General features: G+C 51.2%; 1 protein-coding gene across 2 annotated transcripts in view; it reads left to right on the plus strand.

Annotated features, from left to right (window-relative positions):
• The window catches only part of ELL (elongation factor RNA polymerase II), a 55,123-nt gene continuing 33,490 nt past the window's right edge, over positions 1 to 21,633 (plus strand). For both annotated transcript variants that reach the window (XR_001145761.1, XM_004688608.2), the window contains exon 1: positions 1 to 135. Coding sequence is in view for 1 of the 2 variants with exons in the window: in XM_004688608.2 (XP_004688665.1) it covers positions 1 to 135 (135 nt within the window). In the remaining variant the exon portion in view is untranslated. The remainder of the gene's footprint in view (positions 136 to 21,633) is intronic.

A 21,633-nucleotide genomic window follows, 5' to 3' on the forward strand; every position in this document is an offset into this window, starting at 1 on the left:
ATGGCGGCGCTGAAGGAGGCTCGGAGTTACGGGCTGTCGTGCGGGCGGGTCAGCGACGGCAGCAGAGTGTCGGTGTTCCACGTGAAGCTCACCGACAGCGCCTTGAGGGCCTTCGAGAGCTATCGCGCCAGCCAGGTGAGCCCTTGGGGTCAGGGTCCGAGGACCGGCCTCACGCGCCCCCTACACTGTGTCTGGGCCGGGGGAGTCGCGGGGCGGGAGTGCCCGAGTTGGCGGGGCGCAGTGTGGGTGGGCGCCTGTTTGACTCAGAACGCTTACCGCCGCATCTCCTATCGGCCGCGAGAGGCGACTCTGGGACTGCCGAGGGGCCCCAAGTTGCGCGTCCGGCTCAGGCGTCCGTGTTGGCATCTGGGGACCTCCGGCAGCTAGCCTTGCATCCCCCGGCACCCGGTCAGGAACTGGTCAACCTACCTGGTTGGGGGAAAGGTGTGTAATGGTGTTCGCGCCGCGGCTGGGGGAGATGGTTTGGGGTCTTCTTAATCCCCCTCGGGGTGGTGTGGGGGTCACTGTCCGGACACCTGTGGGGGCCTTGTTCCCCACCTGTTTCTGTGCTGGGTATCCCTCGTGGATTCTTCCATTTAAGCTTCTTCAGGGTTCCTTAGAAGGGGGAGTTTTGGCTGGATCTGACAGCTTGTTCTCAGCTGCCCGCCTCCCTTTCCCAGGTGACCCTGTCTCCACCTTTGGAGAGTGGAGTTGTTTTTTTTTTTTTTTTGAGGGGGTGGAGGTGCTGCTTTTCTCCAGGTACATGTGCGTGGGGAGGGGGTGGGGGTGGTGTCTCTGGTATGGTGCCCTTCCCAGATCCCGAGCCCTTGGTGGGCACCAGGAAGGGTAATCTTACCACTGCACCTGGCTACTGCCTCTTAAACTTTTCAAGGGCCGATTTGGGCCCAACTGGGGAAGTGGTAGGTGTTTCAGTTCTGCCACCTGTAATGGGGCCTGGGGAGGAAGGCCTGCTGTGTACTTTTTTTTCCGGCCTGACTTTGGGGCACATCTGGGGCCCTGGTCAGAACCCTGCTGCTTCCCATTTCTGTTTATGTCATGGCGCCCTCCGCCTGTGCTGGGACAGAAGTTGCAGGTGCCTAGTGGTCAGGTCCTGGGGGGAAGTGGTTTGGGAGCTTGTTTCCTGCTTGCCTCAGGGGAGTCTGGTGTCAGGCCCGGGAAGGCCCAGTGTGTGTGTGTGTGTGTGTGTGTGTGTGTTTGTGTTTATGTATACCAGGGATGGGGGGGGGGCCTCGGGCAGTGAGGAGAGAGAGACTAACTAGGAAGGAATGTGGTTTCTTCCTGCCCGGGACTTGTTCAGCACCATTAGCTAAGCCGGGAATTTCTTCCCCTGTTTGGTTCCCACCACTTTTTGTGTGCCTACCCTTCTAAGCTTCTTCCTACTGTTTTGGACTATTTTCTTCCTGTGCAGACGTCTATTTCTCACTCATAGAATGGGCCCCTCACCTTTTTTTGAAGAATCACCCTTTAACCATTGGCTCCCCCAAGATGAAGTGAAGGCAACCCTGCAGGTGAGGGGGAGGAGGAGGCCTGAGCCTTCTTTCCTGGTGGGTTCCAGCCCTGAGTCTTTTTCCCTGAGTGATTCTGTCTTGTGCAGGAAGGCAGGCTTTCCTAGAAACAGCTAGGGGAGAGCTCCTGAGTCATGTAAATGAGGTGAACTTGGTACCTAGTCACTGCTCTGGGAGCCCCGCCTTCCTGCCTGCTGCCCTCACTGGATCCAGCTGTCAGGAAGGCCTGCCTGTGAGTCCACCTTATGTGGTCATGCTGCTATATTTAATTTGGGTGTTGGTTACATCCCCTAACTAAGCTGTCTCTTCCTCATGTGGGAATGAAGGTAGAGCACACTGTCCCATGCCAGCTGTTTAGTGTTGACTATCCAGGAAGGCGCCCTTGAAGAATTTTTCCAAGCCTATTTGATGCAACTTGACCTGTCAGGCAAAATTCTGGGGGTGATTCAAATTTGTGTTTTCCTCAAAACTTGGCTGGTAATTTAAGGCACTTGGCAGTTTTTGTATTTTATCTTCCCCATTAGGTAGTGTGGTGGGCTGAGTTAAAAGTAGGGTGCCTTAGGTGCACTTGCTGCTTTTGGGTGGTGGGCATGGGAAAGGCGGCTTGAGTAACTCCACTGCCAATAGCAACTTGTGGAGCAGGTTTTATTTTTAATTTTTATTTTTTTTTAATTGCAAAAGGGGCATTTACAAAGTCAGATGTGAAGTGGAACTTCTCATGAAATGTTCTGCTGCTATAATGAGCATGAGACCTGACTGTTGGAGCAATCTGGGTGGAACTACCCACTGCTTTTCCTTCAGAGGGTCCTCACATCTGAGCTGCCTTTGTGTGGGCCAGCCTGGAAGAGCTGAAATGTAGAACTGTAGAAATATATTAGGTTTTGTTTTATTTTGAGTTAGAAATGCAGCTTTATTTGTCATTTTCTAAAAAAGCTTTTTATCTTTACCTGGGACTCCTAGTGGTTTCTCCTTGAATATGCAAATTCAAGGGAGTCTTAGTAGCCTCTCCTGGGACTATGATAGGTTTCTTCTGGGAGAGAACAGAAGTGTGTATGCTTTCCAAGATCTTGGCCTAAGCCTCCCAGAGAAGTGTCTGTGACTATTCTGAGGAGGTGACCTTCTCGTGGCACTGCCTCTACATCTTGGATTTGGTGGTTTCTGTTGCTGGACAACTCTCTTAGACTATAAACTCCTTGGCCAGGAGAATGTTGCTTTTCAGGAAAAACTAAGGCCCAGGAGGGCCCAAGAAACCTAGTCCTTGGAACCTATCTGGGTTTGAATCTTGACTTCCTTGTTAGAGACTTGGTGAGGACTGAACCCCTCCTTCCTGCCAGTCCTGATTCTCCTGTCAGGAATATGCAGTCCCAGTGGCCTGTCCTCTCTCCAACTCCATTCCTCCTTCCAGGGCCCTGGGGTCCTGTGTAGTCCTCAGTCTTGTGCTTTCAGCAATGGGTGCTGGTCACCTGGAGGTGGTGTGATCCCTGTGGAAGATGGACGTGGGCGCCGGCATCTGCAGAATCTGATGGAGGGCCTGGTCTACAGGGCCGCTGCTTGGGGGCTGGGCTTCCACAAGTGAGCATGATGGACCTGAGTGTCATCAGCTGACATTCTAGAGGCAGGAGACAGATAGGCAATAGGTTGGTACAGAAATCAGCCTGAGGTCAGTATCAGGGAGAAAATAAAATGAACAGTATAATGATGAGGAATGTGATGAAAGAGGGATATATAATGATTGAGGGGATGTGAATGTTGGGGGGATGTGATGATGTTTCTTACGAAAGGATACTCATTGGGAGGTGACAGATCTAAGGTTATCTAGCAAGGGGTCTTGTGGGGAGCAAGAGGGTTATAGCTTACAATATTGACAGTCCTGGAGACATGATGGGGTTGGGGGAAGTGTTGAGGTGGCATGGAGGGTAGCAATGGGCTGTGTCCCTGAATAGTATGTAGGAAGAGGGCAGAAGGCCTGCAGGGAGGGCTCCAAGCTTGTTCTGGACCCATGCTAGGGGTGAGTGCTGCAAAGGTGGAGGCTGTGTGGGTGTCAATCTGGGCACATGTAACAAGGGAGCTTGTTAATTTAGTCCCTGTTCTTCCCACAGATCATATCACCTTCCTGGGGGCGGGGTGGGGTGGTTGTGCTGCCAGCCCTAAGCAGAGCAACCTCTCTTGCTAGCCATATGCACTATCTGGCACTGTTCTCTCTTGGGACCAGGTCCCTGTGAGCCCTTTCTCCAGCACATGTCATTCTCTTGACACCTTTGGCTGGAAGGCTGTTTGTTGTTCTCTTTGTGGACAGTTGAGGCCCTGAGGGTCAGTGTTGTTGACCCCTGATGCTTCTTGAGTTTGAAGGGAGTTGGAGCCCCTCCCACAGAGGGAGTGTCTGTGCTGTGCCTTTCCCAGAGGAGAAAGCCTGAAGGTGCCTGTGATCGCATTCTATGGCCCATCAGTGTGCATGAACACTCCCCCTTCACCCTCCCCACTCCTAGCCCCTGCTTGTGTCTGTCAGCTCTGAGCCTGGCAGATGCTGGGAGTCACCTTAGGGATGTCCTGAGCTGGGCTGGAATGTGTGTGTGGCCCCAAGTCTGTCACCTATGAAGGGCTGTGGGCAGGCTGGGCACTGGGGTCAGGTTGGGCTGACCCATGAGCAATAGCAGCCCGGTCTCCTGCCTCCTGCCTGCTGCCTGTAGGGTTAAGTCTGCTTGTGTAATTTAAGGTGCTTGCTGATGGTTCTGGAGTAGGTGTGCCCTTCCAGATGGCGCATGTTTCATGGCATGGAGAGCCTGGGGTGTGGGGATTGCTGGCAGTGAGGCTGCATGTGAGGCCCATAGCCACTGTGACCCTTGACTCCGGCTTCCGGCTGCATCTCTCTTTGCCAAGGTGATTGTGTGTAAACAGCAGGCTGCTTGCGGAAACCCACCCTCTGTTGACTCATCTTGAGGCCAGAGTTCATCACCTTTGAAGCGGTTTTGACATCAGACCCAGATTGTGACATCTTTGTGGAGTCCTTGGAAAATAAACTCTTTCTCCTGTACCACATCCTCAAGCCAGAGCAGACCCTGCTTCTGCAGAATTGCCTCTCCTGAAGCAGAAGCCCCTCCCTGTACAGCACTGCTAGCTGGACGTTCATTTCAGCACCCTCCCCCCACCCCCATCTGCCTTTATGAGTTTCTCCTTGATCTGTGGATCACAGGGCCTGAATTGTCTGAGAGCCACCTCCAGTGAGTGGGACTGCTTTGCAGTCACCTAGAGCCCGAAGGGACACTTGAGAACAATTCTCCAGACAACCTCTGACCTCAGACAATATCTGACTATGTTGAGAGCCATAAAGTGCAGTTGTCTTGTCACTTTACTTTTTAATTTAAAAAGCTGCTGTCCATACTAGCCTCCCAGAAGGGAGACTTCCCGTACCCACCAAGTGGCTTTATGGAAATCTGAGACTGATTATCTTCTTGGGAAGGGGAGTCTGTACCTTGAGGAGAGGGAGATATGCTTATTTGTGAAATTTTTGGGATCACTGACTCTTGTTAAAAGTGGTGTGTGTGAAAAGTTTATTTTTACTGTGAAAGTGGCACAGTTCAGTGTGGAAAACTTGCAGAATACCTGAATCCCTGTCCTACGGTTCCAGGCTCTTGTGCCTTCCCACCTTCCTGTCATGTCATCTCCTGTAGTCACTCTTTCCAACACTGTAAATAAAGCTTTGGTTTTTATCCTGATAGTAAGTTTCACTTTAAAAAAAATTTTTTTTTAAAAGATTTATTTATTTATTCATACAGAACTGAGGTAAAGGCCAGACGTGTGGGAGGTGAGAGGATTCACCAGAGACAGAGTGGGGAACAGAAAAGGCAGATTGTCTGAAACACACTGCTGAGGGGAGCAGCCGGTGAGACAGAAGTCTGCTGCACGTGGGTCACCTCCCTGGGGGAGGATCCAACTTGTGCTAAAGCTACTGTGGCCAGGCCAGTTTCGAAGTGCTGCATTTTAACCCACTGAACCACCAGGGAGGGCCCAAGTTTCACTTCTTAATGTCATCTGTGCAGTGCATACCTTAAGAATTCAGTGCTCTTTGTATACCTTGTGTTCTAGGCACACAGTAGTCCCAAGGATTCTGTCCTCCATTTCTTGCGGAGGGCTGTGTTTTGGAAGTGGGGTGTGAGGCTGCAGGTACAATCATTGTTATGTATTGTAAGTTGAACTCAAGGCTAAGGGGATATAGTTAGGACTGTAGGGAGGATGGTTGTTGAGTCTGCAGGAGACCAGAGATAGGGGCCTAGGAAGTATTTGGGAGCCTGGTTCAGGAACCGGACACTCACAGTCCTCCCTGTTTGGGGGATTACAGTGAGACTGTTTTCACTTGCTTGGCTTACTTAACCCATTTTGAGCTGTACTTGTAGGAGTCAGGTTATGTGGAGCTTGAAGAGATGCTAATGGTTACCCTTGGAATTACTTTTCAGTGGGAGGACAGATGACTGCAGCCTTCAGAGAGCCGTGACAGGTTCACAGGTCATGTTAGGTATACATCCTTGCCCTTGACATAGGCGAGTGATGTAGGTAGGTGAGGTGGTTGGCATTGTCATGCTGTCATGGTGATGCTGGCTGCACAGCCCAAGTCTTTTTAGGTTGCTACCTTTGTCCCCAGGTGTGTATGTCTCAGGTTCTTACAGCTTGTGAAGGGACAAGGTGGTTCAGGGAGCTGTAGCCTGTCTTTTTGTTTCTTGGGTTATATTCTTTGCTTGGGGCAGTGGGATGCCAGGTTTCCCTTATTGTGCTGTTGTCAACTAGTTCCTGGACCCTGGGGGAGCTGGGGCTGGGGTTGATGGAGAGCAGTGACCCCACGCAAATGCACAGAATGAGAGTGTGGGCTCATAACTTCATGTTCTTTCCTGCTTCCCAAGTTTCAGATGCCCTCCCAAAACAGACAGCTCTGGGGTAGCTGAGCCCACCATTGACTGCCTTTGAGATGCTGATGAGTTGTGTTGGGTGTTGTCTTAACTTTTCTGCAGAGCTGGGGAGACAGGCCCTGTGGAGGGGACAGCTTCCCCACAGCTTCTCCATGTCTGTGCCAAACCTGTTGGCAGCTCAGCTCCTCATTGTTGACTTTGCTGCCCCTGTGTCCGTACATCTTAATTCGAGGGTGCGTGTTTTAACAAGAAAGGATGCCGAGGCTGGCATGCTTGGCTCAAGTACGCTGACTGGCACACAGCTGCTGACAGCCTGGCAGCCTGTGGCTCCTGCTCCACCCTCAGTTTCCCTGGGTGAAGCAGCGTTCACATGGCCTTCCAGGTTGCCCAGAATGCCAGACGACTGAGCTGTGTGGGTACTGGCTGCTCCTTCCCCTTTATGAGTGTCTTGTGAAACCAGCCTGAGCATGGGAAGTCCTTGGGAGTTAAGGGTTTATTGCTACTGTTAAGGATTTCTTTTTTTAATAAACGCCATTCCTTAGCAGCTTTCTTTCTTAGCAACTTTCAAACACCCTGCACTGTGTTGGAGGAAGCTGGACCCTCCCCTGTAACCCTCTTCCTGACCCCTTGAGCAGCGTGGTGGTGATGGTGGTGGTGGTGGAGTGGGCAGCATTCAGGTGGAGCCAGGAAGGGTGAATCTAGGGGATGACTGTGCTGAGCCCTCCCAGAAGGTGGCTGCTGGGCTGGGCTGTGGACGTTGAGACTTACCTTCAGGGGCATTCACATGAGGACAGCATCCAGGGATCAGCTCGCCTTCTGTTCCCGAATGCGGATCCTGGGGTGTACAGTGGGGTTTCTCTCCCCTTTGACTTCCAGCCCAGGTATGCTGAGCCCTGGCCAAGATCTGTGAGAAATGAGGAATATCTCATTTCATATCTCTCCATGTACCCTTGGCCCCTTTCTGGATAGAACGAGGTCATGGAGACAAGGGGCCAGAGGAGTCTCAGGCCACTGCTGTCCAAATGGGTACATGCATGTGGCTGTGGTGCCGTTTATCAGACTGAGTGGTATTTGCGCTGTGCTGTATATAGGGCAGTGATGGGCAGTTTTGCCAGGCTTTCCACAGCTCTGTGGGAGAGACCACCCAAAAACATGGTAGGGGTGTCCACTAGAGGCAGGAAAGATGCTGAGGTTGCTGATGTCTGTGAGATCCCTGCATGAGAGCTGAGCACTCAGTCTAGGGAGGGAGGAAGGCTGTGGTGATTGAAGGTCTGGTCTAGAAACCAGTTCATTTTGTCATCCAGGGAAGCCCGGACTAGGTGGCTGTAACTGCTTTGCTCTGCATGATGTAGACAGCTCCAGGCCCAGGTGGGCATCAGCCCTAGGCTGAGTGTTTCCACTCATGGATGAGCCTCCGCATGTTGAGTGGGTTGATGATGGGAGACCTTGAGGGTGCTGAGACCAATTAAGATCAGTCTTTACCTGGAACTTCTTTAAAACCTGTGTGGTTTTAAAATGAATTGTGATAACATGAGATTTACCTTTTTAATCATTTTTACGTGTACAGGTGTGTGGCATTAAGCACAATGACGTCTTATGTGACCATCACCACTATCTACCTGTGTACGTTTTTTAAAAAGATTTATTTAACTTATTTATGTATACAAGAACTGGGGCGCAGGCCAGAAGTGCAGGAGGTGAGAGGATTCCCCAGAGACAGTGGGGAGCAGAACAGGTGGATCTACTGAAGTACACTGTGAGGGGAGCAGCAAGCGGGGCTGGGGCAGGAGAGGTCTGCAGGCGCCACTGGGTTAGCTCCCTGTGGAGCTGTTAAACTCCGGCTGGCAACAGCTTGATGGCACTGAGACTTTAACCCCTGCGCTATTGGCGAGGCCCCCTAGCTCCAGACCTTCTTCTTCTTTACAAACTGAACCTGTCTCTATTAAATTAAACCCCTCTCCCCCGAATACGTGGCGTCATACTTTCTGTTTCTGTAATTCCTTTTGTGCCCGACTTACTACTTCACTCAGCATAAAGTTAAGGTTCATCCTTGTAGCATGTGTCAGAAATGCTTTTCTTTTTAAGTCCATTGTCTGTGTGGAGAGCATCGTGTTTGTTCACTATCCTGTGAAGCATATGGGTTATTTCTACCTCTTGGCTCCTGGAATAAACATTGCTGCTGCCATCTAGTATGGAATCTGAGTTCCTGCTGCTTTCCCTTTTCCGTTGTAAAGACGTAACTGGCATACAGCCCTAGGTATGGTTAAGGTACACAGCATATGATTTATATAGTACAACAGTTAGTACAAATGTGAAGTGATTACCACAATAAATTTAGTTATTAGTACTCATTATCTCATATATCAATAGATACAAAAAATTGTTTCCTTATGGTGAGAACTGTTAGGACTTACTTTAACGACTTTCTTGTATTCCATATCACACTGCTGATGCAGTCTTTGTGTTGGATATCATTCCCCTAGTATTTATTTATCCTGTAACTGAAGTTTGTACCTCTTGACCCCTTTCCTTCAACCCCCCACTCCCTCACTTTTGGTAACTACAGTCTGAACTCTTTCTGTGAGTGTAGGCTTTCCTTTTTCTTCTTTTTGATTCTACACATGAATGAGAACACAGTATTTACCTTCCTCTGACTTAATTCACTGTTGTCCCTACTTCCATCTTGTGCTGGGCCATATTGTTATTCTATGTTTAATGTTTGAAAATCTGCCAGGCTCTGTTCAGCTGTGGCTGTGGCACTTCTCATCCCACCAGCAGCACACGAGGTTCTGATTTCTCCATGTCCTCGCCAACACTTGTTTTTTGCCTTTTTGCTAGGAGCCACCGTGATGGGGTGAAGGTGAGGCTGAGATTGCTGTCACTGCTATACCTGAGTCCAATCCCCTGCCAGGGAGGTGATCCACATGGCACAGCAGACCGTTCCTGTCTTGCCTGCTGCTCCTGTTAGCAGTGTACTTGAGTAAACCCGCCTGTTCTGCTCCCCACTTTGTCTCTGGCAAATCCTCTTAGCCCTTGCGCCTCTGGCCTACACCCCAGTTCTATGCAAAAAAAAAAAAAAAAGCCTGGTTAAGAAAGATGGCCAAGCGGCCCTCCCTGGTGGTGCAGCAGGTTAAAGTACAGCACTAAGAAGCTAAAGCCACTTAACCATGAGTTTGATCCTCGCCCACCCCGGAGGTGACCCACAGGCCTGGCAGACCTCTCCTGACCCGCCTGCTGCTCCCCTCAGCATTGTATTTCGTCAGTCGGCCTGTTCTGCTCCCCACTCAGTCTCTGGTGAATCCTCTCACCACCCCTGAACCTCTGGCATGTACCCCAGTACATAAATAAATAAATGCATAAATAAATAAAAATCTTAAAAGAAAGGTGGCCAAATTAAAAAATAAACAAAGTATGATATACTGTGGTGCCTGTGACTCAGTAGGAGTGAGGGTTCAGGGGGGGCCTCTGACACTTCCCAGCCTTGAATGAGCCCAAGGGGCACCTGACTTTAGCAGATTGGGGCACATTGGTGTTCATGCTGGAGATGGGCGTGGGCTGCACGAAGAGTTTGAGCAGGGTCACCAGGCATAGGTAACAGCAGGGGCAGGGAGGACTGGGTAGCCTGGGTATGAAGCTGTGCCTGGGTGTAGGTGGCAGGGCTGGCCCTGGTGAGGACAGGAAGAGGTGGAAAGGCTCCTGGGTGACTGGGAGAACCTGTGGGGAGGAGCGCATAGTGGGACTGAGGACCAGGAAGCTGGTGACATGGGATTGCCCAGCTGGCTTAGCTTTCGTGGTGTCAGCAGCAGCAGGACTTGCCCCTCTCCTCCCCACCCAATGCACGCCAGACAGAGGCCCTGAGGTGATGGGCAGCCAGGACTCTGTCCTGTAGGCTCAGGAATGCACGCAGATGGGCAGAATGATCCTTGTGTCCCATGCTGAATCACAGGTGACTGTTGTGGAACCAGGAATATTGACCATTGTCCCTGACCTGGGCTGAGACTTTGTGTGAAGGTGAAGGGAGGGAGGCCCTTTGGGCAGAGGTAGTCACTGCCTGGCGTTCCTAGTGGGGAGGTCATGCCCTTTGCCCCAGCCTGCGATTACCTCTCTTCCTCCTCGCACTTCCCAGTGTGAGTGGTGCTATGTGGACTGGTGGGCATGGGGTGGCCTGAGGAAATGAAGTGGGTGAGGAACTTCCTCTCTCTACACCCACCCCTTTTTGTACAGTCATTTTTCAGGGAAATTTAGCTTCCTGTATGGGCCTTGTGGTTCTCCTTGAATTAGGAGGAGTGATTTAAGGGCCCAGCATATCATTTCTAACAGCAACACTCACTGAATCAAAAAGGGTTGAAATAACAAGTTCAAATCCCATCCAATAATTTGCCAGGTCCTGCTGGCTCCCCTGGTTGCTCTTTCCCCTTGGGATTAGTGGTCAGACTGTTCCTCTTCTTGTCCCCAGGAAGCTGAGATCTGTCATCTGTGCTCAGTGTTGCTGTCCTATCTGCCAGTCCCTCAAACCAAGGTTTAGGCGCACTTCCTATATTGTTGAGAGAGCAGAATTGGATGAGTTTGCCGATGAAGTGGGCTGGCTTGGTGCATTCTTTTATAATGTCAGCTTTAGAGTCTCAAGTGATTTGGGGGGCCTTTCTGGTGGTGCACGGGGTTAAGTCTCAGCACTATGAAGTTATCAGCAGTCACTACAGCATGAGTTCGACCCCCAGCCAGGGATCTGACCATATGGCATGGCAGATCTTTCCTGTTTCACTTGGTGCTCCCTTCAGCAGTGTATTTCAATTAGTCTGCCTGTTTTGTTTCCCACTCTGTTTCTGGTGAGTACTTTCATCCCGCACACATCTGGCCTGTACCCCATTTCTTGTATGCATAAATAAATAAATCTTAAAAAAAAAATAGTGATTTGGTAACCATGGCCTTAGGCTTGCCTAAGGCTTGCAAATATGAGTTTGCCACTCATGTTTATAAATAAAGTTTTATTGGGATGCAGCCCTGAAAGTCTGAGATACTGATTCCTCAGCCCTTCACTGAAGAGCCCTGCCAGCCAGGTTACGGTTAGAGTGTGACCTAAGGCCTCTCGAGTGCATGAAGCTCAGACCTTGACTTCTGAGCTCCTGTGCTGGGTCCTGGAATGCTGGGTCCTGAAAGATGGGCTGCCATGAGACTTTGTGGGGATTCTTTCAATCTAACCTGTTCATTTCTCTGAGGCAAGTTCTGGGGGACAATGGTTGACCTACGGTTGGTGATTGACAGATAAAATGGAGCCTCCAGCAGGAGGATGCCCACTCCAGGGCGGCCTGCTCTTTCCCGGCCTGCAGAATCAAGTGCTGCCCCTGGTGCAGGTCCCCGGGTTTCCTGGGAGCTTTTCTTTTCTTTTTTTTTTTAAAGAGTTATTTATGTATACAATAACTGGTGTATGGACTAGATTAGAGGTGTGAGGGGTGAGAGGATTCACCAGAGACCGAGTGGGGAGCAAAACAGGCAGGTGGACTGAAACCCACTATTGAGGGCAGCAGCAGGCGGGTCAGGAGAGGTCTGCCGGGATGGAACTCGGTGCTGCAGTGGCTGCGGATAGTTTCACAGTGCTGTGCTTGAACTCATTGCACCACCAGGGAGGGCCCCCCAGGAGCTTTTCTCAGGCGTGACATCTAGCCTGACACAGGGTCCAGCAGCTTTTTTTCTTGGTGACCTGCTGGTGAACTCTGGAAGCTTAGGCACCAGGCTTGGACAGAAAGGCCCTCCTCTCCTCCTCCTCCTCCCTCTCCTCCCTCTAGTGGCTTCCAGTTCCTGTGGGCCCTGGCAATGCCACAGGTCTCAGCTGTGTGGGCATACTGCTGGTCATTTTGTCTCTGAGGGCATTGTGCCCAGGGAGGTCTCCCTCCCTGGTGGTCTTTCAAGTGTATGCCTGCTGGCATGGGGAATGACCACGGGAGAGATTACAGGCAATTCTCTATGGTGGGTAGTAGCGTCTCCCACGCCTCAGTAGTGAGTGTGCAGGTATTTGTGGCAAGTGCCATCTGTAGATAGATTCAGTGCGATGCCAGTGATGTGAACGCCCCAGTGAAGGGCTTCCTGAGCAGACTTCTCCAAGGGGCTGTGATTTCTGGTTCTGTCAGCAGAGATGGCATGATTTGGCTAGCCCCGTCTTCCCATGTTGCTTTTCCCTTTTCAGAGTAGGGTGGGCTGTTGTACTGATACAGGTGAGGTGCAGAGTAACAGCATAGGGGGAGGTCAGAGAGTGGGAGTGACATGCAGGGGATGTCCCAGGGTGGGGGATTTCAGAGGATGTCTGACCTGAGTGGGGCAGGTGCTATTCCTGGTCGCACTATTTTTGGTGTTAGACATTGCTGACCCCAGCACTGGTCATGCGTGTCCATATTGTCTTTAGCCTGTCTGGGGTTGAGATGTGACTGTCCTAACTCCCTGATCTCTACACAGTGTTAGAGCCTCTTGAGTCTGCATTGTGTGCTTACACCACCTGACTAGAATGGAATGGTATTAAGGATTCGGAGGTGGCATCTAGTCTAGAGTGCAGGGTAAATGATCCATGATCCCTACCCCTTTCTGCTCTTAGCCCTCCCATCTAATGTGTCTGTGGGGGGACAGTCCCCTCTGTCTCTGAGCAAACTATAGTCGTGGACCCTGAGTGAACCTGCCCCCCGAGGGTAGGGCCCAGGAATGTGTCCACCTGCCCCTAGGCATGCAGGTATGGCTCACTGGCTATTAAGCAGACATTGGGCTGATGTCGTGCTGCTGCACAGGCAGGAGGCTTTAAGTCCCTCTCCCCCAGGGGTGGGGAGTGGTCCGCCAGGGTCCATGCCTCAGCCTGATTGCACTTCTCCTGGGGTCTATACATGGCTCTTGCTGCCTGTCTCTCCTCTTCCTGATCTTGGTTATGTAATGTGCCTACTCTGAACCTGGACAGGAATTGACAAATTTGTGACCTTTGGGCACAGCCTGGCCTCATGAATAGTTTGTCTGAATGGATATGGCACCTGTCTCTATGCCAGCTCTAAGGGCTTCCGGTGGGACCCAGCCATTCGTGGGTGAGTGCACTCATGCTGCAAGCGTGGGTGGAAGAACTTGGGTCGTTAACAAACAGATTACAGGAGGACAAAGGACGTGGGGTCCATGCCTAAGGTTATGTGGCAGGGTGCCTGGCATCGACCATGCAGAGGCTGGTTCTGAACTAATTTGCAACCTGGCTGCCTCTGCTGCCCCACTCTCATGTGGTGCTCAGTGGGCTTCGGTACGGCTCTGGGTGTCTGAGCTGATGTCCTGTCATGGTATAGGGCAGACCATATCATTTTTTCCCCTTTTATTTATTTATTTTTAAAAAGATTTATTTATGCATACAGAACTGGAGTACAGGCCAGAGGCTCAGGGGCGGCGAGAGGCTTCACCAGAGACAGAGTGGGGAGCAGAACAGGCAGATCCACGAAGTACACTGCTGAGAGGAGCAGCGGGCGGGTCAGGAGAGGTCTGCCACACCATGTGGTCACCTCCGGGGCCCAGGATTGAACTCATACTGAAGCAGTTGCGGCCAGCTTTGCAGTGCTGCATCCTAACCCGTTGTGCCACCAGGGAGGGCCCTCTTTCCTTTTTAAAAAACATTTTATTTTATTTTTGCTAGAAGAGCTGGGGTATAGGCCAGTGGTACAGGGGAGAGGTGGGGTGAGGGGAGTCACCAAAGACAAAGTGGGAAGCAGACCAGTTGGACTGACTGAAATACTCTGCTGATGGGAACAGGAGGCGAGACAGGAGAGGTCTGCTGCATCTGCTGCACTATGTGGGTCGGCTTCCTGGCCTGGATTGAAATCATGCTGTAGTGGCTGGTGGTAGCGTCACAGTGCTGAGACTTTAACAAACCCTGTGCCACCAGGGAGGCCCCACAAGATCATACTTTAAAAACAGAAGAGTGGGTTTGGTCAGCCCAGAGGGCCAGATCCTACCACTGAGTCTCCCACCCCACGCTTAGCCCATTCTCTTGCGCTGTCTTGGCCTGTCTGTGCAGGTGTGTGTGTGTTCAGTGGCCTCTTGACCTGCCCTCTCAGACTCCTTATCCCAGATGGGGCAGGGGAGTGAGCCAGTGGGATGTGACAGGTAGAGTAGCTATCAAATCTGGATATCCTTTAACTGGCCAGGCTGTAGGTCCTAGCTACAGCTAGGTAATCAAACCTACGTGTCAGCCCACAAGTGTGACGTGCTGGACAGCAGGGTCCTGAGTGAACAGTAATAGTGTCTGAGCTCTGATCACATGTGCAGGTTGCAGGGCTCCCTAGAAAAGGGATTTTCTCTGACCCGAAGGAAAGTGGAGTTCTGGGGCCCTCCCTGGTGGTGCAAGGGTTAAAGCACAGCACATGAAGCTACTGCAGCCACTGCAGCAGAATTTAATCCCTGGCTAGGGAGGTGACCCACATGGCACAGCCAACCCGCCTCCTGCCCCCTTCAGCAGTGTTTCAGTATATCTGCCTGTTCTGCTCCCCACTCTGTTTCTGATGAGTCCTCTCACCCCGCTCTTCCCTGCACCTCTGGTCTGTACCCCAATTCTTATATGAATAAATAAATAGATTTTTAAAAAATATGAGGGGAGTTCTGGCCCTGGATGTGTATGTGTGTGTGGGGGGGCTACATCCCAGAAGGTCCTGCATACCCTTTCTTGGGGGTGCTAGGTTGGTGCCCTGGCAGGGTGGCCCGGCCACTTGGTACCACTGAGCCTGAGCTTTAGGAAGCAGTAGGTGCCGTCAGCTCTCCGTGTTGGAATGCTTTCCCTTCTGGCGTCATGACCTCTCCCTCTGTTCCTGGAGAGGCCAGGGGGTATGGCACTCTGTATGTGCCCAGGGCTGTGCTCCTGTTCTACTTCCAGGGCCCTGTGGCATATAGAGCGCTTTGCAGATTAACACAAGGTGGGGCTGCACCAGGGAGAGCTGTTCCGGGAGGGCGGTTCCCTTTGTGTCCTTGGTCCAGCTCGCTCTTATGGTCTGTTCTGCCCTCTGCCTCTGAGGGCCAGCATTCTCCGCATGCCCATGCTGTAGCCCAGGTCCTGTTAGAGCCCAGCCGGTGAGTGTCCTGGGAGGCCCTGGAGGTGTGTCAGTTCTCGCCCCCTTTCACTGTTCTCCAGCTCTGCTAGGTTCTTTTCCAAAAATAAAGCCTGCCACCTCCTTTCCCCCACATTATCCGGGCTCTCACTGGTGGTGGTGCTTCCTCCCAAGCTGCCTGGAGCAGCAGCATACCCCTGGGGTAGGTTGTGCAGCTGGATGCACTCCGTCCATGTGGGCTGTTAAACTGATTTCACCTTTTTCTTCTTAGCTGGGTTCCCCTTTTACCAAGTAAAACTGCTGCAAAGTGCCACTTTAAAAAGCAGGAAACAGATTGCTTTTTGGGCAGGCAGTTCTATACTTGTCCCCTGCCTTTGCGGTAGGGAATGTGTGAGGGGAATCTGACTGCCCAGGAATTGGTAGTCCTTGAGTTCCTGGCCTCGTGGGGTCCTAGACAGTAACCCCCACTCGAGGGCACTCCTAGCACCTGTAGTCTGTCTGTAGTGGGATGCCCTGGATGGCAGCATGGGCTGTTTGCTGGAGCCAAGGCCTAGGTCCTGACCCAGTCTTGTCAGGCTGCTGAGTGGTCCCCAGGGAGGGGCTCTAGGATTTGGCATTTATGGCTTCAAATCTTTGTGCCTGCGTCAGCTCAGAAGCGAAAAGAGGAAGGTCAGCAGGTCCCTTGCAGAGCTGCGATCGTGTTCCAGGCCATGGCTGCTCCTCTGCCTGCGATTCGCGATGTGTTGGCTGTAGGGGCTCTGGCTGTCTCTGTGCTGCCCTGCCTTCTCAGCCTCTTTTAGTTTCCTTCCTACAAAGTTGTAGTTTGGGAAAGTCCCATGATAAGTATAGGAATGTCCTCAGTGGGGTATTTGACCTTTTGATTCTGTATTTCTAATTCCTCATTTGGCAGTAATGTAGGCTATTCCAGAATCTGGGGTAAACTTACTTCCTGGTCCTGGTGGCTCCACCATCCTTGCACAACTCACAGAATGTTCACTGTTCTGCTGGCCTGTGACAGCCTCATCCTTTCCTGTTACCTGCCCCCACCCCCACCCCTGTGTCCTCCATCCCCTCCTGACTCACTCCTGTCACGCCCACAACCCTTAGAAAGCACTCCATCAGCATAGATGGCTCTTGTTTGTGGTCACAGATCCTGGAAGCCTCTACACCCACGCGACCTATTACCCCAGAGTGGCTGTGTCTGTTTCCTGGGTCTTTGCTATATATGGGAGTCATCAGGGGATACCTACCACATATGTGACAGACGTGGGACACAAACATGGCAGTCATTGTATTTTGCTTAAAGAAGCACTTGCTGTTCTTATTGTGACACTTATCACTTTCCTGAATGTCAGTATGGTTTGGGAAGGAGTTTTGGGCTTTGATGGTTTGTCAGGTTGGGGGCAAGATTGTCCATTAGCTGTCAGGGGTGGAGCCTCTAGTGTGCCAGACATGCACCCTCCTTTTCAACACCCCTCAACTCCATTCCCCACCCTCTTTTGCCAGCATCCTTTCTCCCTGTCATCATCCTCTGCAACTGATCTGTTACTCTGGCAGTCACTGACTATTGTGATCCCTGTGCTGCCAGTAGTTTGAGGTTGTCATCTAACACACACCCTATTTAGCTTTCAAAAGGCAAGAACCTAGTTTCATTTTACAGTGCAGTTCCAGAGCCATCATCCCCAAGGATATGGACCAGTGGTGTTGGGGGCGGGGGAGAGCAGGGTCTCCCTTCTGGCATTAGTGTGGTTGTTTTTGTTAAGGATGTTGGCAACATTTGGGCTTTCCCTGGTGGCATAACAGGTTAAAGCACAAAACTAGCACTGTGAACCTATCGGCAGCCACTGCAGCATGAGTTCAATCCTTGGCCAGGTAGCTGATCCACATGGCGCAGCAGACCTCTCCTGTCCCAGCTGCTGCTCCCCTCTGCAGTGTATTTCAGTAGCTTTGCCTGTTCTGTTCCCTACTATGTCCCTCCTGAATCTTCTCACCCACTGTACCTCTGGCCTGTACCCCAGTTCTTACATGCATAAATAAATAAATCTTAAAAAAAAAAAAAAGGAATGTTGGCAATGCTTTATTTTTCAGCATTCAGAAACAGGACCAAAGCGAGACCATGTGTGTGACAGAGCTGGTGGGTCTTCCTATGTTATTTCTATAGCCTAGTGAGTGACCTAGCTGCCATGCAGGATAGAGCTGGAGAAACACTGTGTCTATTTAAAACACATGGCTTTTGTTTTATTTTGTTATTATTTTTTATAGATTTATTTTATTGATGTATGCATACAAGAATTGGGGTATAGGCCAGAGATGTGGAGGAGGGTGAGAGGATGCACCAGAGACAGTGGGGAGCAGAACAGGCAGGTCTACTGACATACATTGTTGAGGGGAGGAACAGCAGGGGAGACTGGAGAGGTCTTTTGCACCATGTGGGTCAGTGTCCTACCTGGGGATTGAACTCATGCTGCAGTGACTGGCAATAGCTTGATAGCGCTGAGACTTAACCCCTGTGCCACAAAGGAGGCCCATGTCACATGGCTTTTACATGGCACAAGCAAGGCTGGTTTTCCCCCAGCTCTGGGTTATTGAGGGTACCCTGTGTGATAACTGCAGAGTAGTGTCATGAGACTGGGCAGCCACAGTCTGTTAGGCAAGAGTGTGGAGGCCCCAATTTGACCAGATCCTGTATCCTGGTCAGTTCTGTTTCCTGGCTAGGAAGTCCAGAAAGGGTGTAGGTGGTACTGCACCATCTCCTGCTGACATATGACCATCCAGCAGTGGCTGAACAACCTGTCTCCCTAGTAGATAGGCCATGGTCTTCCTCTGACTGAGGTGGACTGGAGTCCTGCCAGCTCTACTTCTGCGATGGCACAGATGGTAAGCTGCTCCTGAAGTGTAATTTCAGGCCTGAAATAAAACGATTTTCAGGACCTGGAGTTGATGAGTAGGAAGACAGAAGGCTCATCTTTCCTCCCTGATGTTTGGTGGAGAGGTGTTTGTTATTTGGGAAGCTGGGATCATGGCCACAGTGAGAGGCTGGCTTCCTGGTTCCTCTAGTTACAGATGTACTTTTAGGAACCTTAAAATGATGGTTTCTTGAATCTGGATTTTGTTCATCTGGAGCCCAAGAAATTGGAAACAGGGAAAATACCAGGCATGGTACATGATCAGGTCTCACCTGAAAGCAGCTGAGTCATGGTGGTCCCACTTTTTCTGGTCCCCACTTTCTCCCAACGCACTGCAGGTTCCTGAGCTTGGCAGTCACCCTGCGTCATGCTCTGAGATCCGGAGCCTACCTTGTTTAGAACTCCAGGCTGGGTTGGCGTGGTGCCAGTGCTGGGGCCTCTGTTGCATCAGAGGAGGTGCTACTTGAGACTGTGGCAGCCTGCTGACGTGCCACATGGCACACGCAAGACACAGCTGGCATTCATAGCTTGTGTGTTCTGGTGTCTGCTTGGTGGTGCCAAAGGTGCCTGTTTGCATCCTGGCGAGTTTGGGTTGGGTGCTCCTCTTGTCCTGGATGCAGGCATGGTCAGTTACACCCCCTTGGAAGGAGGGATCTGGTCATACCTGTTGGAAAGTTGAAGGGGGCTGTGTGGAGCATTGAGGCAAGGGCCTCTTAATGGTTCATCACTGTCTCTTGGAGAAGAGGTGGGACTTGGTGCATCTCCATGCCTGTCCAAACCTTGACACCATCATCCCAGTGTCCAAACATGTCCTATGGGCAGGAAGCAGATGCAGTAGAGAGGTCCTCTCAAAGTGACTGCCTGCACTTGTGGCCCTTTGCTGCCTTGTTGTCTACATCAGGTCAATAGGGCAGTGTAACAGCCAGGTTGTGGCCAGAATAGGGACAACAGAGAGGTGGGGCCATCTTGCCCACCCGCAGCCGATACCTTTAAAGGGATATGGCTTCTGCTAACTCAGCTTAGGGATGGGATCCCCACTTCCTCCCCAGTAGGGTTGTAGGCATGTGACCAGCCTCTATGTGGTGCTTTCAACCCCTCCCATGTAGGATCCTGCTTCCTAGGAGAGTCTATGAAGTCCTGAAGATGGAAGGACAGAGGTGTGAAGCTCCTTCACTGTGGGAGTGGGTCTTTATGGGGATGGGACTGTGGCCCTGAGTACTCAGGCAGGTACACCCATTTGATGGGGCCACAGGTTAGCGGAAACAGCAGGGCTCTCCACCTCCCCTCTGTACTCTCCTGCCCAGTAACCTGGGGCAGTGGTTGAGGGGCAAACAGTACAAGCTGCTTCCCTCTGGATACAACTGGGCCTGGCTTCTCCTTCGATCTCTTTTTCCCCTGCCCTTTTGGGCTCAGCTCACGGCTCTCCCCAAGAGTCCTCTTGTGCTACTACTCTGTTGTTCACTTTGAAACTATACCAAGGGACCCCAAGTGGGCAGGGCCGTGTCTGTCATGTTGGCCTCTGGGTCATCTCCACACCCCACTGGGCCCTGGATTTTTTGGTATGCTATAGTACCTGCTGCCTTCCTTCCTGACTCTTCAGATCCCAGGTATGGTGATTTTAAGATGGCACCTGCCAGAGGTACTGGCAGAATTGTTGAGGCACTGCCTGTTCTGAAGCTGCAAGAGTATGAGGATTCTAGCTGTGAAGTCAGAGAAGGTGCTAGAATATGCAGTTACCTGTAACTGGCTGCGCAATTGCTGGTGAATGAGCGCCATGACTGGTGGGGTCTTGGAGGACTTGAACTAGGCAGAGATGGGGCCCTGGAAACTTCCTTTGTGTCCTGAGTGCCATGCAGTGAAGTAGAGAGGAGGCTGCGGTAGGTGGAAAGACCCAGGGTTCTTTGTGCACCACCTGCCTGGGATGGATTTCTGGTAATTGATTCCTGCTTATCACTACCTGCACAGAGGTAGAAGTCACTCTACTGTGTCCTGATAGAACAGGCCATCTCGGAGGATCTCTGGTGTTGTCCCCCGTCCTGGGTGACTCCTACAAGTCAGGCAGTCATGACAGGTACATAGACTTACCAAGGAAATGCACTACCTGGAGTGTGTGATGTCATGTATGTGATGAGACCTAGCAGTGGGTCTGATTGCTGTCATTTTGATGGCACTGGGAAACATGGGCACAACCATCTTGTGATATGCTAAGGCAGCATCCCATGGGTGCTGCTCACTGCTGTAGTTTATTGCCTCTTCAGTCTATAACTGAAGGAAGCATAAACTTCCGTTAGTGGAATACATAGATGATTTTCTTTCCCGCCCAAATTCGAGCCTCCTGGGCTTCCTCCCACGCAGATCTCTGCGCAGCTATTCAGGTGGGGCCTGGGAGCTGCTGCCGTCAGGGAGGGGTCTTTCAGTCTTTGTCTCAGAGTTGGAACTTCCTCAGAGGTAGGTGGCCCCATAGCTGATGCCAGAGCAACCTGGTGGAACCTGGAGCCTCTGGAGGTGCCAGCTCAGGCAGGCTAGACTGGGGCAGAAACCAGCTCTAGGGCCTCTGGGACAAGCTCAGCAGCAAGATAATTAAGGACTGTGATGTGTTTGAGACCATTGCAAAAGACAGTTAGGGGTCTGCCTGTTTAGGGTTCTCAGAGGAGCAGAAATCAGGTGGAGAGAGGGAGACAGACTTAATTCAGGGTGATATGGATGCTAGCAAATGTGCAGGGTGACTAGACAGCTGGAGACCTGGAAGAGCTGATATATCTTGAGACCAAGGACCTTTGGAAGGCAGAATTCTTTCTTCCTCTGGAGGCCTTGTCTTTTTTCCTCTATTGGATGAGACCCAACATATAGAGGGTAATCCGCTTTACTCAAAGTATACTGATTGAAGTGTTAATATCATCAAAAGTGCTTTCACCCCACTGTCTAGACTGGTGTTTAACCAAACTACTGAGTATTTTGGCCCAGACACGTTGACGTGAAAAAAATCACACTGTCAGGCCTCCCTGGCAGCTCAGGGATTAAAGTCACAGTGTCATCAAGCAATTGTCAGCTGCTTCAGGAGCTGACCCACATGGCTCGGCAGCCCTCTCCTATCCTGCAGCTCCCTTCAGCAGTGGTCTGCCTGAGATAATCTCCATGGTCTCTGGTGAATCCACCCACACCTCTGGCCTGTACTCCAGTTCTTGTATGCATAAATACATTTTAAAAAGCTTAAAAAAAAACACACAGCTTAAAAAAAATATATGGTAGGCATGAT

The sequence above is a fragment of the Condylura cristata genome, unplaced genomic scaffold (assembly GCF_000260355.1).
Source record: "Condylura cristata isolate star-nosed mole 26May11 unplaced genomic scaffold, ConCri1.0 scaffold00024, whole genome shotgun sequence".
Lineage (NCBI taxonomy): Eukaryota > Metazoa > Chordata > Mammalia > Eulipotyphla > Talpidae > Condylura > Condylura cristata.